The sequence below is a fragment of the Trematomus bernacchii genome, unplaced genomic scaffold (genome assembly GCF_902827165.1).
Source record: "Trematomus bernacchii unplaced genomic scaffold, fTreBer1.1, whole genome shotgun sequence".
NCBI classification, from domain to species: Eukaryota; Metazoa; Chordata; class Actinopteri; order Perciformes; family Nototheniidae; genus Trematomus; species Trematomus bernacchii.
The window spans coordinates 14,528,253-14,547,009 of NW_022987698.1; the positions used below are offsets into that span (position 1 = coordinate 14,528,253).

General features: G+C 40.4%; 1 protein-coding gene across 1 annotated transcript in view; it reads left to right on the top strand.

The window, feature by feature from the left end:
* The window catches only part of stab1 (stabilin 1), a 112,667-nt gene extending 95,247 nt beyond the window's left edge, over window positions 1-17,420 (top strand). Inside the window, 8 exon segments of the mRNA XM_034138739.1 lie at window positions 4,006-4,171; window positions 4,809-4,915; window positions 6,053-6,172; window positions 7,143-7,277; window positions 7,647-7,751; window positions 11,744-11,896; window positions 12,721-12,825; window positions 17,243-17,420. Coding sequence (XP_033994630.1) covers window positions 4,006-4,171; window positions 4,809-4,915; window positions 6,053-6,172; window positions 7,143-7,277; window positions 7,647-7,751; window positions 11,744-11,896; window positions 12,721-12,825; window positions 17,243-17,308 — 957 coding nt within the window. The 3' untranslated portion in view covers window positions 17,309-17,420.
* The last annotated feature ends 1,337 nt before the right edge of the window (window positions 17,421-18,757 follow it).

Below are 18,757 nucleotides of genomic sequence, written 5' to 3' on the forward strand. Positions count from 1 at the left end.
CACACACACTCAATCATTTCTCAGTTGCAGCTCCGCAGATTTCTCAGCCTGAACTCAGCCTGAACTCAGCCTGAACTCAGCCTGAACTCAGCCTGAGACGGCGAGACGCGGCCTGGGCTCGTTCTGAGCATACACACAGACTCACAGCCAGGCTGCAGGTGTGTGTGTGTGCTCGGGCTGGGTTCAGGCTGGGGTTCGCTGTGTCTCGCTGTCTCGCAGATCCCCCGCAGCAACCAGGAAACGACACCAGTAAGCCAGCTCACACTGTCCGCTCCAGCAGCGAGCCCCGCAACGTCCCGCCAACTAGGCACCCAGATCCCACGCAGCATTATCATCTGTTTGTCTTTGCTGGTGTCATTTTCTGGTTGCTAACGCCATTGTAACACATAATCACTGATGTTCCGCTGCAACGGTGGTGGACTCATCAGAACAGAGTGGGCGAGCTGACCAGAGCACACTGGGCTCATAGGGAGGGGGGGGCAGGAGCTCCAACAAGCCGTTTAGGACAGAGAGTGAATACACATACTATACAGAGATGCTGTATGAGAAACCAATGTGAGTTTGGAAAATTGCACAACATAAATATATTTTAGTATACCTCAACAATGGAATTATGATCAGTAGAAATGGCCATGACATGGGACCTTTAACAACAGCCTCCTTGATGGAGGGACCTGCATAATACATCACGGTATCATCCGCATAAAAATGTAAAGTTGCTCCATCCACATTTTGACCTAAGCTGTTGATGTAGATGGAGAATAATAGTGGACCTAAAACAGAACCTTGTGGAACACCATTTGTAATGTTTAACCACTCAGAAGTGAGCCCATCAAATTGAACACATTGGGACCTTTCAGAGAGGTAGTTCACAAACCACCCCACTGCATGGCTGGATATGTCAATACTGGCCAGCCTCTGCTTCAAGATATGATGATCGACGGTATCGAACTTTGGAAAGATCAATAAACAGAGCTGCACAACTCTGCTTATTGTCTAAGATACCCGCAATATCATTCACCACTTTCATTGTTGCAGTGATGGTGCTATGTTGCTTTCTGAAGCCTGACTGATGTTTAGACAGGATGTCCTTTTTACATAAAAACTCCTTTACCTGTTCACTCACTAGGCTTTCAAGAACCTTAGCTAGAACTGACAATTTAGAGATGGGCCTATAATTATTTAATAAAGTGGCCTCCCCTCCTTTTAGTAAAGGCAAGACATAAGCTGACTTCCATATTTTTGGAATTGTGTTTGTGCTGAGGGAGAGGTTAAAAAGAGTAGTGAGAGGTGGAGCAATAACATCTGCAGGTATCTTTAAAAAGAAAGGTTCTACGTTGTCCGGACCAGCCGGTTTCTTAGGATCTAACTTGGTTAAGGCTTCATGAACAACATCAATAGTAAAAGGAGAAACACTGAAGGGGTTTTCCAAACCACATTGTTCAGAGTCAGACTGTGGTGTTCACAGAAGCAGAGTTAGAAACAGAATCAAACAGAGAGCCACAGGACACAAAATGCTCATTAAAACAATTTAACATAGTAGCCCTGTCCGATATAGTGCCAGATGCTGTGGTAAGGCACGGAGGTAGCTCATTACGGATATCACCGGTGGATATCGATTTAATGGCTTTCCAAAATGTTCTAGGATTATTCAGGTTTTTTGTGGTAACTGACATATAATACTTAGACTTAGCACTTTTGATTTGTGATGTGAAGCTATTCCTTAGCTGCCTAAAATGAAGCCATTCTACCTCTGAGCCTGATTGCCTAGCCTTTGCCCAGGCCTTGTTTCTCTCATGCAGGAGACTAGACAATTCAGCAGAAAACCAAGGATTATCTCGTCCCTTCACTCTAAATTCACGCAGGGGTGCATGTCTATCAATAATTTCCATAAAACCAAGATAAAAATAAGACCATGTAGTTTCAACATCATCAAACAGATCGATTTTTCCTCAATCAAAATCAAACTGATCATGTACAAAACCCTGCTCCACAAAATGTTTTGTGTCTCTCTTAATGATAATGCGAGGTTTACCCTTTTGGACCTTTGTGTCCCTAATTGTGGCTACAATACAGTGGTCACTCACATCATTTGCAAATACTCCCACAGATGAGTATTTATGGGGAACATTAGTTAAAATGAGATCAATTAAGGAGGATTTACTAGGGGACTTAATATTAGGGCGAGTAGGACTGTCTACAATCTGAGTAACATTCAGAGAGATACAAAGGTTTTTTAAATCCTCTGACACTGTAGTTAACCAGTCCCAGTTAAAATCGCCAAGTAGCACTATTTCCTTGAAGTCAAGTTGAGATAAAAGATTTGCCAACGAAGACTAAGAGGCGCTTTCACACCAAGTACTTTGCCGTACTTAGTTCCCAGTACTTAGTTCATCAGAACTCTTTAGTTCATCAGAACTAAAGATCGCGTTCACACCGGAATAAGTCCCTGAGGGAGGATTAGGCAAATGAAGCCACTGACGTCACTTCTTCTTCTTCTTCTTCTTCTTCTTCTTCTGCTTTGGGTTTACTGGCAGGCCGCAAACAACTTCACGGCGTATACTGCCACCCGAAGTCCCCGGCCGGAAGTCCCCGGAGTTGGGGACTGGCTTCAGTAGAAGCTGCTGGGACTCCCATCAGCTTCTACTGAAGCCTTCCGAGTAAATCGCCAGAACGCCGACACCTCCTCATCTCCACCGCTCCCATGTTTTTTTTTGTGTTGCCATAAATTAGTCTCTCTGCGTTTGTGCGCTGGGCTAATGCTAATGCTAATAATGCTAATGCCAGCAAATACAATGGCGGCTTCACAAAACTTTTCCGAGTTTTACGGGGCGTGGTTTGCAATCCGCCCAGCCAATCAGAAATGGGAACCTTTTTCTCCCATGAAAGTACCTGCTCTCTAGCAGGGACTAAAAAGGGGGTGAAAAGATTCTGATGAACTAAGTTCTAGTTCAGAATTTTTTTGGTGTGAATGCAACATTTCAAGAACTATCGTAACTATACTGGGAAAAGTACTCCGGTGTGAAAGCGCCTCTTGAGTCTTGACTGCTGAGGGGAGTCTGTAACGGACCGTCCACACAGCAGCGTTAAAAAATCTTGAAACGCTTCTGCCCATTCACTTTGAATGGGGTGACGTCACTTTCCCTCACTTTTCGCCGAACTGCATTGTGGGCAGGCGAGCGGAGATTTTCAGGATTTTCAGGATTCAAAGTTGAACAATGTTCAACTTTTGAGGCTGAGGTGGAAGCGTCAGCCAATCAAATCCCGTGTACGCAAATCTGACAGTTCAAGCTCTAGCCAATCAAACGGCGTGTATGCTGGGAGAGACATACCGCAGGTCATTTCCTCATATTCCAAAACATGGAGGAGAAATTAGCGGTAGGGAATCACCCGGTGCTTTATGACCAGTCCCTATTTACCTACCGGGATACAAACCGGAGGAGCCAGGCATGGAGGGAGGTGGCAGAGACAGTGGTATGTTTTCGCCTGTTTGGGGAGTTTATATCCAGTTTACTTCAAACTTTTTTGCTTCGTATGTCGGGGGCGGGAGATTCATGTGATTGGTTGTTGGTGCCTTGCTCGCAAAAAATCCCCAAGCTTCAGATACGCCCACCTCCAAGATTTTTTTAACGCTGCTGTGTGGACGGTCCGTAACAGCCCACCACCATGACCTGTTGGCCCTTTGCCACTTCAATATTCAAGGCTAAAAATGTGAGTTGCTTACTAATTGATTTGGAAACCAACGTGGTTACACAAAACGTATTCTTCACATAAATGGCAACGCCATTAACAATACAACTTATGCTATTAGTACTTACTCAGCGGGGGTAATGTTAGCATCGGGACGCGCACCCAAGTTTCAGTCACACAGTCAAAATGTCTCTGAATTTTCTAGTTGTAGACGTTGCTTTATACTGATAATACTGAAGTATACTTTTCAGCAGTGCATGCTGGTACTTGTGATGCACCATTTATCCCGCAGTTGTCGTTCTTCTTCTCTGACAGCTGGGGATGCATCTGTGCGTGGCCGGCTGGATGGAGGGGGGGAAGGTGGGATACCCGACCCGCTTCCCCTCGGTCAAGTGTGGAGACAACCACGTGGGCCTGGTTATTTATAAAGAACCTGTGGACCAGAGCAGCATGTACGATGCCTACTGCTTCAGGCTCAAAGGTACTGCGGCAGCACAGTCTGTGTTCAGACAGAGGAAGATGTTTTTTAATCACCCCAGATTTCAGCTCCTAAACGGCATATGTTGCTTTAATTTGTTTTTGTTTAGTCTGCTGCAGCATCACAAAACCCCTTGTCTATTCTGGTGATGACTCAGACACAAACTTATAATTCGGGACGAATATTTTCATTACTCATTCTGTCACTTAACTCTTTATACTACTGGTCATACTCTTTCGTCATTAAGGGTTGTTGGTGACATTTTATCATTTTAACATTTGAAAATATACAAAAATATATATATATTAGATTTGATTTATTGACTTTATTGTAATATAATTATAAAATCCAACATATCTGATTTTGTCAGGTACATAAGAATAATGTCAATCATTTCATAAAATATGAAAAAATGTAATCAGAATGAAATCATGAAACAGAAACAAAAGTGTCAAAATGTGTAAATCCTCACATTTGAGAATTTGGAACCACAAAATGTTTTTGTTTCAGAATGTTTGCTTATATAAGTCTCTGTGCCTTAACAAATGGATAAGTTGACACAGTTTCAGCACCAATTGCATTCATTTCAAATGTAAGGGTTCCTTTGCTGAAATAAACTTGTGTGTGTGTGTGTTGGCAGGTGTTTCGTGTGTGTGTTCTGCCGATTACATTGGAAACGGAGACTTCTGTAATGGCGTCCTGACCAGCGTCCTTGCATCCTACAGCAACTTCTCTATCTTTTACAAGGTAAATGTGAATGTGCTTTATTTAAACATCATTGTTTCAAGCACAGTGTTGTGCTTGCATGATCGACAACCTCATTCAAATTTCACCATCAAGGACTCATGCGCCAGCTGTTTACAGCTTTTAAGCTGACTAAAAGAATCCAATCATATCATATATACTCTCGAAGTTCAAATTATTTCAACTTTAACAGCTGACCTTTCGAATGGCAACGAATCAGATGAAAGCTGTAGTGGCAAAAGCTAGCAGGGGAAGTAACCATATAAACGAAAACAACTAGCTGTTTTCACCCCAAGGCTCTGGGCCCAACCTCACCTGACCAAAGAGAAAATCCTGTATCGTTTGAATGCAGAAATGAAGCACTGGTTGTCTCTCTAGTTTCGAGCTGTGTTAATGTGTTAAGATTAGGGCTGCTCAATTAATCGTATTTTAATCGCAATTACGATTTTGGCTTGCAACGATTATGAAAACAACATAATCGAAATAAAACGATTATTTATTTAATTGTTTTTATTTTTTTTTAATTATTTTTTTCAGTTGAATTATACTTAAAGTTCAGGGTAATCAACTGTTAAAAACATACTGTTCACATTTTATTTTTCAATAAATGGATGTTTTCAAAGTAAATGGATAATCGTTTTTTAATAATCGTGATATCAATTATTGACTCATATAATCGAGATTATGATTTTTGCCATAATCGAGCAGCCCTAGTTAAGATAGGAGTGATTCGTCTCTATTTTCTCACAACTTCTACACTACCATTGTTGGAATCGAAAGTGGAATTTTTTAAATCATACACAGTGACTTTAACGACCGCAATTGGAAATGGAACATACCAAAATCAAAAATAATGTGCTGGCCTAGGATCAATATTTTGACTCCCAAATCCCGACAGGAACAGATCAACACATCCACACATCAAAATACAAACTATAATCTCTGTGTTCCTTGCTGGTCGAGAGGGGTTCTGATGAGCAAAATCACATTATCATCTTAATGCATAAATACCTTTTGACTTGTTTATGTGATTTTTACACTTTTTGCATTTTATGAATGAAAAACATGATTGGGTGGATTTAAAGTTTTAACAACAAATAACTTCACATTCCTCTCTTTATTTCTCCTCCCTTTGTGTAGTTGTTGTTGGACTATAGCGGCTCGTCTACGGAGGGCAAACAGCTCGTTGACTTTATGTCTCACAGGAAGTCTGAGGTCACGCTGTTTGTTCCTCATAATGCCGGCTTTGCCCCAAACCAGGTGATGTACCCTTCAATAATAAAAATAATAACTATAACTAAATGCATTTCAAATACCAACATCAGGTACCCTTTTAAGTTAACTTGTTTTAATGATTTGGAGTTTATATAATGCTCAAAGAAGGCAGGTGTATTTTATATTTATATCTAACTGTATATCAACATTTAATAATGAAGAATTTACAAAAGCAGGATAGAAACATACTTAAAGGTAGGGTAGGTAATTCACTTCAGAAACAAACTTTTTGTTATATTCCATGGAATGCTTTTAACATCCCGATAGCAATGAATAAATTAAATGCTTTGACAATAAATATATACAAATATTTCTTCTGTGGAAGCCGTGGTGCTGTAAAAAGCACGACCAATCATTTGAGCCGGCCCGGCTAAAATAACTGGATGGCCTACCTGCCTGTCAGCCTTCCATCTGTGCACAAACTTATCTCGTGCCCTCATTGGTCATGTGCGCGTTCGTGTGTGTTGGAGGAAGGGCTCTCTAAGGAAGTCTGAAGGAAGGGTCAGATTTTTTTCGGTTGTGTACTTTCAAATTCTAGCTTACTCGAGCTGGTTTCTCCATTCTTACCTACCCTACCTTTAACTGAAATAAAAAAGATAAAAAAATAAACTAATTTATTTGTTAGCTTTTAGGAAATAGTTACAGTAGTAATAGGTAATAAAGTTGTTATATCTAAGAGCAATTAAAATTAAGTGTAGCCATATTATATTTACAATATTTTTATTACAATATTTAGTTTTATTTAGTTGACTATTGATCACTCCGTTAACATTGGAGCGTAGAGAGCACAGTTATTTTAAAAAAAAATGTTTTTATTGTGTTTTGTCACTGTGTTTCATTTTATATGATATGATTATCTGATGAAAATGTTTTCGGTAAACGATTCAAACAGAGGACATGGACTGCAGAGATTTTTTAAATGTGTGTGTGCGTGCGTGTGTTTCTCTGTGTGTAGACTCTGTCTGGTAGAGATCTTGAGTATCACATCTCAGCCAATCACAGCAGACGACCATTTAAGGATCTGAAGCACCAAGAAGTCATTGTATCCAGACTAGGGTTCAATCTGAATGTTACCTATGGAAAAAATGAGGTGAGAAACACACATACAACACAATATGATGATAAGACAATAGAGCTTCCCAAAAACAAAGATATTCTAATATGTTAGATAAGAAGCTAAAAAAATGAATTTATGATACATGACAGGTTGAGCGTATTTAGAGTTTAATATTATCCCTCTAAACATTAAAGTACTTTTTTCCCCCATTTGATGTTGTGTTGTGCAATGTTTTTTTTCCAAATAAATTGGATTTGCAATATATAAAATTATATATTGTGAAGCCAGTTTCTTTGGTTCAGGTTAGTTTTGGATTGAGCTTTAAGATATTGTTTTCAGATATATTTTATCACCATTTGTTTATTGATTTGTGTCTTTGGCTTTCTAATGATTTCCCCTTAGAGCTTTAAGCTGGTGAACAAGCGGCTGCTGGTGGGGTGGGACATTCCTGCTGTAAATGGGATCATCCACATCATCGAGTCCCCACTGACAGCGCCCCCTGCACCTGTAAGTTATAATGGTTTATCCCAAAGCTGTCATCATGCAGCAAGGTTTTTTATTGGCGTACATTCACCAAAGTAAAGCATAGATATGAGTCATAAATAGACAAGAATAACAAACAAAGCTACATTTAAATGCCTCCACCTGTCGAAAGAAGAGAAAGTTAAAAACAAATATGAAAAAAATAACTATTCAATAAAAATAAGAAGAGTATAAAAAGGTGTAAAGAACAGTATGTAAAGTGCAAATTTAGTGTAACAATTTACAATTGTGCTGCTCTCTGGTGAACTAATAAGTTGATTCAGTGAAAAAAAATGATAATTATCATTAAAAAAAATCTTTTAAACGCGAATATCCCACCAACAATGACATGGTTATGAGCATGGCCTCCAGAACGCGCCGTGACAACCAACCGTTCCTCATGCTAAATGTAATGTTCCACTTGTTATTGGCACCAGCTACAGCTGTGAGTAGAGAGCAGATGGCTGTGTTTTGTATTAACGAAATTAAGATTCGATCAGCTGAGATGCAATTAACACCACAACTGTGTGGGACACAAGAAGATGATGAAGACTAAATCCCAAAAGATGTGCAGCCATAATCTAAATAAGTATTTTGTCCTCCCAAGTGACTTATATTCAGTGCTCATCTCCTTCACACACGTACTGTGACAACGTCCATAGAGTGGTGCATAGATGGCGTACTTTTTTAGGCCAACTTGGAAGTAAGCAACGCCCGGGTTCCCTCGTGTATTCGGATTTTTATATTCCATTTCGGATTAAAGCTGAAATTATCACTGTGGCAACATTTTTTTGCGGAAATGCCATCTCCAGAAGCTAACATTAGTAAAAAGCTATCATTAATGATGACATTTCAACAAAGGAGTTCAATGGAGGCGTTTCAGGCAGGGGTGTCTGGGAGAGAAATTCCCTCTGGAGGCAACTTCGGGATTTTAGCCTTTCCAAACCATCTACATGCACAAAAACCTATATTACACACTACAGGAAAGGGAAAACTCAGAAAAGCATAATAGGGCCTCTCTAAGGCAGCCAAAATCACAACAAAGTTTCTCTAATATTTTTCTGTTTCTGTTGTTGGAGGAAGAAATAGATAGACTTTTTTCTTTTTTCTTTTGCCAAACAACCTGAACTACTAACCTGCAAACTGTCAGACTTTCTCTGACATGTGAAGTGTTGGTGGCCATCTTTCTTTCATCTACATCCTGTAAACAGCTTCTTCTTCCTGTGATACAAAAACAAAATGGCTGCCAGGGTTAGTCCTGTTTAATTATTAATTTTAATTGGTTATATTTAAATTTTCCTTTGGGCAAATAAAGTAGAGCCAAGTAACCCTGGGGACAGTAAACGTGATAGGGTATGTTTTTTTATGTCGTCGTTTATAGTATTTCAACCCAGTCTCACGGCATTTCGTGTTATAGTCACAACATTTAATCTATTGATTCGTGTTCACCAACATGATTTTCCCCTTTTTTTCGTGTCACACAGAACGATTTTAAAAGCAATGTATTTCTATTGGTAGTATGTTTCGTGCCTGCACCACGTCTTTTTGTCCGGTCGGGTCTTGGAAGGCCGGAAGCTGTGTGGTTCATAAAAACATTTTCTTACTCAATATCAAGCCACAATTATTGATTTTATTTTAATGTCGGACTTTTTTTGCCATCCGTGAGGAAAAGAAATGGGGCTCAGAATACTGAAATATGTATTTTTTAAATCTTTTTTTCCTTCTAATTTGTTAATCTTTTCTAAATAACACAATGTTATTTACTCAACAATAACACACAATTATCCTTGTTTTTATTTATTTGTTTAATTCTATAATCTTGGGCTTTTTTGCCGTCCGTCAGGAACTGAATTTCAAAATAAAGTCACCGGAAACAGACGTAGGCGATACACACCCACTGAACTGATTACCCAAGATCCTCAGCTATGGTTGAAGCTCGGTGATTGGATGTTTTAGCCGCAATGCACGTTGGGATATGGTGTTTATGCAATATGAAATCCGAAAACAAGTTTGTGCACAGATGGAAGGCTGACAGGTCAACACACTCTCACTCCCTAAGCGTCCAGGAGCGACGCTTGGTCAGGGTCCCGTGGCGTCCAGTTGTGACGCGCCGAGGCTCCTTCAGCTTCATAAACGGACGCAAAGAGCTTTCAACTGATTGCAATGTATTCCCATCGGCGGCGGTATTTGACGCTTAGGGAAGCACGGCATTCGTTTGTGTCGGAGGCTGTTAAAGGCAATGTGAGCGTCCATTCCCATTGGATAACGGAGAATTGTACACCCGGAAGTAAGTATTCCCCTTACTGTCGATTGATTTGACAGTGATATCTCCACTATTCATCAACTCAAAAACACCAGATTATCCTTGTTAATTAAACGACATTGATAGGTTTTAGTGTGTGTACAATGCTTTTGTCACGTTTTCCCCTTCAATTTTGAGAAACAAGTCGTTTTCTATGAGTTTTGGATGGCCGATTACCCACAATCCTCTGTAGCAACCATAGACTGTATACAAAAATTAAATAATACATTATTCCGAGTGTGCTTGCTTTTCTCTTTGAAAGTCATCACATAACGGCATTGTAATACACGTTTCGGCTGCATTAAATATGACATATCTGCCGTAGTTAACTCTGCCCTGATGACAAGACTTCGAGACAAACAGGAACTGCCGCCAAAACTGAAAACTTGACGTGGATCTTAAATATATAAGCAATTAAACAACATCTTACATTTCTTTTCACACAATACGTCTCCTTGCAGTATCAACACTAATTCGGCTGACTTTTATATTTGATCCAATTGGTAGATAGGCTTTATTTACGCCATAACGGTGCACAGCGGATAGAAAGGGACACCTACTGGTTAAAGCACTTTATTGCATTTTATAATTTTATTATTAGATATTAATAGGAGGATGTGCAAAACAGACAAACTAATAAGGCTTGCAGGTTCCTCAACAGTGCATTACAAGACATCTATCAATATGTGTGTACCTCCACCATTACATTGTCATATTCTGCACATTTCTTATACTATCTACATACATCTTATAAGAGTATAATACATATGTATAATATCAGTTAAAATAAGTGCTTAAACATAGTTAACATTGCAGGAAAGCAATATATTAGACGTTAAGTACTTTGTCAGGCTTAATATTTATCTGTAGATACAAATGTCACTGTGTGTGCTGTGTGCTCTGCATGTGTGACCATCAAAGAGGGTTTCATCCCTCCATATTCATCTTCTATACCCCCAAAGCTTTTTTCTTATTCAAAAGAAGACCTTAACCTAAAGTATTCTTTAATGTTTAAATAAAGCCTTATTAGTTTGGTCGTGCTTTTTACAGCGCTACGGCTTCCACAGATGACATTTTTTAATGTATTTATTGTCAAAGCATTTAATATATTCATTTCTATCGGGATGTTAAGAGCATTCCATGGAACATAACAAAAAGTGTTTCTGAAATAAATTACATACCCCACCTTTAATATCGCATTAACACCTTATTTTATGTATGCACCACGACATCAAGTCAAATTCCTCGTATGTGTGAACCTACCTGGCAATAAACCCGTTTCTGATTCTGATTCTGATTGCATTGCGGCTAAAACATCCAATCACCGAGCTTCAACCAGCTGAGGATCTTGGGTAATTAGTTCAGTTCTGTGTGACACGAAAAAAAGGGAAAAATCGTGTTGGTGAACACGAATCAATAGATTAAATGTCGTGACTATAACACGAAATGCCGTGAGACTGGGTTGAGTATTTCATTAAAAATAGTCATAAAAATTGGCCACTGTGAGTCACGTCTCCATGACGCCAGTGCAGCACAGCGTTGCCGTGCCGTGTGTGTGTGGCGTGTGTGTGTGTGTGTGTGAAAAACAAGCATTGTTGAAGAAAAAAATGTAAGGTTTCCCTATATATTTAGTAACACTTGTAATGTGTGTGTTTGTCATATCTGTCTTCTCCAGATATCCGATCGTGCTTCTTCCCAAGGCCACACCCACTCGAGTGGCACTGTGTCGGCCATCTTGGTGTCATTGTTGCTGCTGTGTGTGTTGGCTGGACTTGGTTATTACGTCTTCAAACACAAGACGGACGCTTTCCGCTTCCACTATTTCAGAGTGAGACACGCACACACGGTTGAGAAGTGAAATATTTCATGACTTAATTAACTCTAAATTAAGCTCAAGTCAAGCTTTCATTTGGGTTTGAAGTGTGTTGTGAGCAGGTAAAATGTGTATTTTAGAATTACAATTATTGTTAACATAATACTAACAATATTTTATGTTTTTGTAAGACCTTTGCATAATCTTTTTCAATTTGTTTTTATTTTGAAGCACATTCAGTTTAAGATTGTGAAATTAGCTTTTTTAATAAACTTGGATTTACTTTCTATAAGTAGGAGTACATGTGATGACTGTACTGTGCAAAGCTTTGTGAAGTTACAGAAAATATTAAGTGGTTACGAAAAATCATTATTAGTTGTTAGGATTTTCTCCAAGAATCGTTTCAATTAGATACATATTAGAAAGCTGTGGCACACAGCAATCAGTGCAAAACAGGATACATTGTGGGGACATTGTGTGAAAATAAGGAAAAAATTGTAAAACTTCACCACCGTCAAAAGGTAAGGCTAAATATGATTACATGTAAATATGAATGCAGCAGATCAGATTAGGATGTTTCGGGACTTTTGATTCGGAAATATGTTTTTTGTGGACTTCTTAGAATTGTACCTGATCACCCAGCTATAGTTTGTCCTACAAAAAAGTCATAGAAATAGTGTAGTGTGTCACAAATAATGTCATAGCATAGTATGTCATGAAAATGTTTCTAAAAAGTAGTATATTGAAACATGTAAAAAATAAAAATAATTCTGTATACATTACAATCAATGAGATGTTTGCTGCGTAAAGCTAAGAGCGGTTTGTTTCCTCTGCGACAGAACGAGGATGAGGACGGTGCTGCAGGCGGCAGGATGAAGCCAGCACTGGTCTCCATCGCAAACCCACTGTACAGCGGCTCCAGAGCTTTCAGCGAGCCATTCGGGGTGAGTCTACAAAACAGACACTCAGTAATTTAGTAAGCACTTTGTTATTTAACTGCAGAAAAAACAGAAAGACTATGAAACTATAAAAGGTCAATGGTACAGTGGCTGACACGTGCAATAAGATAAAATAAGATAGACCTTTAATATTCCCCGTAGGGACATGCAAGTGACAAGCAGCAACAGAATAAGAAGAAGCACAGATATTAAACGTGGAATATAAAGGGAATTAAAATAATAAAATAATAAAACCCAAAAAAACATGTATTAACAGTAAGATAAGATAAGAAGTACTTTATTGATCCCAATTTGGGACATTTTTGCGTATTCATGGAAATAACAAAATAAGGGAGTTAAACTGGAGTTAAACTATGATCCGGTGAATGTACATATACACGTATACAGATATGTGAGCAGAACAGATATGTTAAATATCTTTACATTAAAGGTGTGGGTATAAGTTGTATGTGCATAAAGTGCAAATATTATTAAGGTTCAGAGCAGTTCATTGATGGGTTAACCCTTGGTTGTGCAGCCTGATGGCTACAGGCACAAAGGACTGTCCTCCCCCCTGATGGTGATGGGGGTCAGAGGCCTCTTGTTGCTCTGCCTGTAGTGCACCACCAGCTCCTTAGTCTTGCTAATGTTGAGCCAGAGTTGAATCGGAAGTTGGAGGTGTAGAGGGTGAACAGGAATGGTGACAGCGCAATTCATTGGGGTGCACAAGTCTTGTTCACCAGCACATCAGACACGCTTCCCTGCAGTCTGACACACTGAGATCCAGGCCACCAGGCTGGGATCCACCTGCATCACTGACAGCTTCTCAGCCAGCAGGTGTGGCTGGATCGTGTTGAATGCGCTGGAGAAGTCGAAGAACATGAACTCAGGGAGCTGTGCAGCTTCTCCAGGTGTGTGAAGGCTCTGTTGAGCATGTAGATCAGGGGTGTCAAACTCAATCGAAGAAGAAGAAGAGCAATAAAACAGAGCTCATGGTTGTGGCACCCAAGGCCCTGCTCCAGAAGGTTGGTGACTTCATCCTCGAGGTCGACGGCTGCTCCATCTCCCCATCTCCTGAAGCCCTCAACCTGGGTGTCATCCTTGACTCCACCCTTTCCTTCCATTCCCACGTCAAATCTGTGACCAAATCGGCCTTTTTCCACCTGAGGAACATTGCCAGACTCCGACCGTCACTCTCGGAGTCGGTTGCCGAAACCCTAGTGCATGCATTTGTCACCACCCGCTTGGACTACTGCAATGGTGTCCTGTTCGGGGTTCCCAAAAAAAACCTGGACAGGCTCCAGTATGTCCAAAACTGTGCTGCTAGGGTACTCACACACACAAAGCCGTGGCAGCACATCACTCCCACCCTCATCCACCTACACTGGTTGCCGGTCAAGTCCCGTATATCCTACAAAGTACTCCTCCTTACCTACAAGTCCCTCCATGCCCTTGCCCCCCAGTACCTATCGGACATCCTTCACCCACATGCCCCACCCCGGAACCTGCGGTCCTCAGACTCTGGCCTGCTTACCACACCCGCACCAAACTGCGAACCTTCGGGGACAGAGCCTACAGTGTGGCAGCCCCCACCCTCTGGAACGCTCTCCCTGCGGAGATTCGCAACATCCCCACACTCGACGCCTTCAAAAGGGCCCTCAAGTCCCATCTGTTTGCCAAGGCTTTCGGCCCCTAATCGATCTGTTGTTTTGTCTGTCTGACTTTTGTTTTGTTATGTTTGTTTTTGCCCTATTACTGTAAAGCGACCTTGGGTCCCTTGAAAGGCGCTATATAAATGCAAGCTATTATTAAGCTATTATTAAGAGGTGTGAATAGGGGAACTGGGGCCAAATGGTGGTGACCCCCGCTGTACTTTTGAGATGGGGGTGGGATGATCAAACCGGTTGAAGGACTAGTTAAGATCATTAGGTCCCCTCAATAGCCATGCTTGACTGTTTGTAGCATGTGAGCCTCAAGCCTCAAGACGACCTTCCAGACGGGCTTAGCTAATTGTCCTTGGCTGCCCTTAGCTCTTTCTTCAGCTCTTTCTGAACAGCTTTATCCCCCACAGTGACTCGAGCCATGAAAGTCCTCTTATGCCCCTTTTCCACCAAACCGATTCCAGGGCCGGTTCCGGGGCTAAAACCTGATTAAGCTCTGGTTCTTCCTGTTTCCCGCACAGCCAGGCTGGCTCTAAGCACCGAAAACCGGTTCTTAGCTGGCCCCACTTGGCTGCTCGGCAAGAACCAAGAACCAATACTTCACGCTTATGTCGGAGGCTTGGTCAGATTAACCTAAGCAATAACATTTCACGGCGAGTACGGCAAATTAAAATTGTGACATTACATTACATATCATTTAGCTGACGCTTTTGTCCAAAGCGACTAACAATAAGTGCAAAAACCATAAAGATTCAAACTCATGACAACAAGGAAAGTGCAGATGTATTCACTTCAAGCAAGATCATACCATAGTAAGTGCTGCTTAATTAGTTACATGGCCTAAATTAACTCAAAAAATGCTTCGTATTTTTTTGGGTTTTGGCAATAATTACATTGCCAAGGTAAATCGAAATAGATGAGTTTTCAGTTTGAAACGGAATATATGCAGAGTTTCTGCTATCCTGATGTCAATGGTGGGCTCTTTTCACCATTTAGGAGCGAGGATAGCAAACAGGCGTGTTTTTGAGGGGTACCTGGGTTCCACTCGCAGTGATGGGAACCAAGCCGATTAGCTGACGCCGAGCGTAGTGCACGTGCTGGAGTATATGGTTTAACCAAGGCCTGGATGTAGGAAGGGGCTGTTCCCTTCACAGCTCGGTAGGCCAGCACCAGTGTCTTGAAGCAGATTCTTGCATCCACTGGCAGCTAGTGGAGGGTGCGAAGGAGTGGTGTAGAATGGGAGAACTTGGGGAGGTTGAAGACCAGTCTTGCTGCAGCATTCTGAATTAGCTGTAGCGGTCTGATGGCGTTTGCAGGTAGACCAGCCAGGAGGGCGTTGCAGTAGTCCAGGCACAAGATGACCAGAGCCTGGACCAAGACCTGTGTTGCCTCCTGGGACAGTAGGGGACGTTTCCTCCTGATGTTGTAGAGTGTGTATCTGCAGGATCGGGTTGTAGCAGCAATGTTAGCAGTGAAGTTCAACTGGTCATCCAGGGTCACGCCCAGGTTCCTTACAGTCTGAGTTGGGGAAGCAACAGAGGTGCCAATGTTGATGGAGAGGTCATGGATGGGAGAGTCCTTACCTGGGATGAAGAGCAGTTCAGTCTTGTATGGTTGAGCTTCCGGTGGTGAGCAAACATCCACTGATATATGTCAGCCAGACAAGCAGAGATGCTTGCGACCACCTGGGTTTCAGACCGGGGACTCCAGGTACTAGGGCTGCTCAATTAATCGGATTTTAATCGCAATTACGATTTTGGCTTGCAACGATTACGAAAACAACGTAATCGAAATAAAGATTATTTATTTTTATTTTTTTTTATTATCTTTTATTTTTTCAGTATACTTAAAGTTCAGGGTAATCAACTGTTAAAAACATACTGTTAATTTTTTTTCAATAAATGGATGTTTTCAAAGTAAATGGATAATCGAATAATCGTGATATCAATTATTGACCCAAATAATCGAGATTATGATTTTCGCCATAATCGAGCAGCCCTACCAGGTACTACTGCTGGGTTAATTTAACAAGTGCCGAAAGTTAGTTACTCTTGTTTGTCAGCGACCTGTTGTTCCCCATGATAACGGAGGGCAAATAAGGTTTGAATCTCCTATTACTTGCCCTCTTCTGCCTCACGAGGGCTCCAGTTTGTGTCCCTCGTCTGTAACTCCGTATGTCGGCTGGTAAATCCCTTGGTGGAACTGCAATTGGCCTGGAAGGGAGAGGAGTGCTTCATGCGAGTAAGTGATAGTCCAGCATTTTGTATCCATTCTAGAAAGTGTGATAAAAAGCCAAACACTATCATTTGAAATGAAGTATATTGAAAGGTCAAGAGTTATGAAAAGAATAAAGAAAAAGAAAAAAGTAGAAACAAAGGAGAGCTGCTCAGACAGGTTTCCACTCACGGCGGCGCCAGCTAGAGAGCTTTAGAGAGGTAAATGCTCTACAACAGTCAGAACCCTTTCAATGCACATTTGTTGAGAAGTCAGTGAAGATGTCTCTTCATTTGTGTGTGTTTCAGCATATTTGCGTTTTTATTTTTGCAAAGTTCTTGAAACTGCAGCACATTTCTCATAATGGAAGTGTGTTGGGCTGTTTGCCCCTGTTGGACACCGTACAAAGGTGATGAGAATCACAAAATCCAGACCACTTTCCGACCTCTTCTGAACAGTCAGCTATAAATATTAACTTTACCACCAGAAGCCCTCCCAATGATTTTTGTGATTTTTCTGGTTCGATGATTTTCTCTCCTTTCATGCAGGACGCCGGACCGTCTGAGCCAGCACAACCTGATGAGCCTCCACAGATTTTGGACCTGTCCTCATAAAAGTAGAGCGGTCTGTGTACAAATCACACATACTGTAACCTGTTGCCTTTATCAAGCTTTTTCTCAAATCATCTGTATCCAAATAAGAAATAAAATATCTCTGTTTACTTTATCCAGATACTCTTTCTTTTTTTACTAGCAGAATATTAAATTATTCTATCTACCGTAAAAGTTTGTGGTAAACTGTTCCAAATGATGCAGCGTTTTAGCTCCTTTTAGCTTTAGTTTTACATTTTCTTAATGGATCTGATAAACCAAACGTACAGTAATGGCTCAGCACCAAACAACAGACGGTTAGAAGTTACAGGCTACAGTACCTGCCTGGTGAAAAAAGTAAAAACTCAAGTAGCTAAAAAGACATAGTACAGTATGACAAAAAAAGAAATTAAAAGAGACAGTTTAGTGAATCATAGTATACCAGATAATACATGAAAAATGTTTTTGATTTATGCCATTAAAACGTAATATAAAAAGTCTTAATTATGTCATTAAAACATTCATAAAAAATGTCATAAAGGTTTGGTTTAGTATGACATAATAAAAGCCATTAAATGGTAAATTAACTTGAATTTATACGGCTTATTTGTAGTCTTCTTCAAATTTTCATTTACATGTGCTTTGGTACATTTGTATTTTTTATTTGCATCGTTTTTGAAACTGCAGTTTCTCTGACTGGACATGTTTTAAGCTATTGTAACACATTTCCACTTTTCCGCCACCATATTCAGACCACTCAAAGATGAAACATAAATACATACAGTGACTAGATGTTTTATTATTTTTTGTAAAACTTGGATACATCTTACGATCAGTATTTACAGACTTGCACCTTTATTTGTTTCGAAGGACATTAAAAGAATGCTTTATCCTTAACTTGAACATACAGAGTTAAAAGTAAAAAACAGTTTTAACAAAATAACCACGTCACAATCACTGCAAATCACAGCTTCTGGAAGACAATAAACTCCATCCGTCTGCTACTTTTCTGTCATTAATCATTGATGTTGTTGTATGTCAGCAGAGAAAGTGCTGAGTGTCAGAAAACAGCATAGGCGGCGCGTGAGGCTCAGGTTTGGGAAAGCTAAACATCTTTTTTTACCTGACGCTGCCCGCCTCGGGCGTCTATCGTTTTTCCAACCCAGTTAAGATTTAACGACGCCTACTTCCGCATTACGCAAGCATCGACGTAGCCCTACGCTACTGTTTCTCAAACTTTTTCATACCAAAGTAAAATGACAAAATAAACCTAAAAACACTGTAGGATAAAGGGGTAATACGAAGAAAAGATACACTACACTTTTTAGGCAATATTGAACTACAGTTTAAAGGGAGAGTTTTAGTACCCACCCTGTCATATACATTAGTTAAAATCAGACATATTTATTTATATAGGTCGTGTTAAAGGGAAAGCTAGTACTAAACAAAATATAGTATTTCAATCTAAAGTAT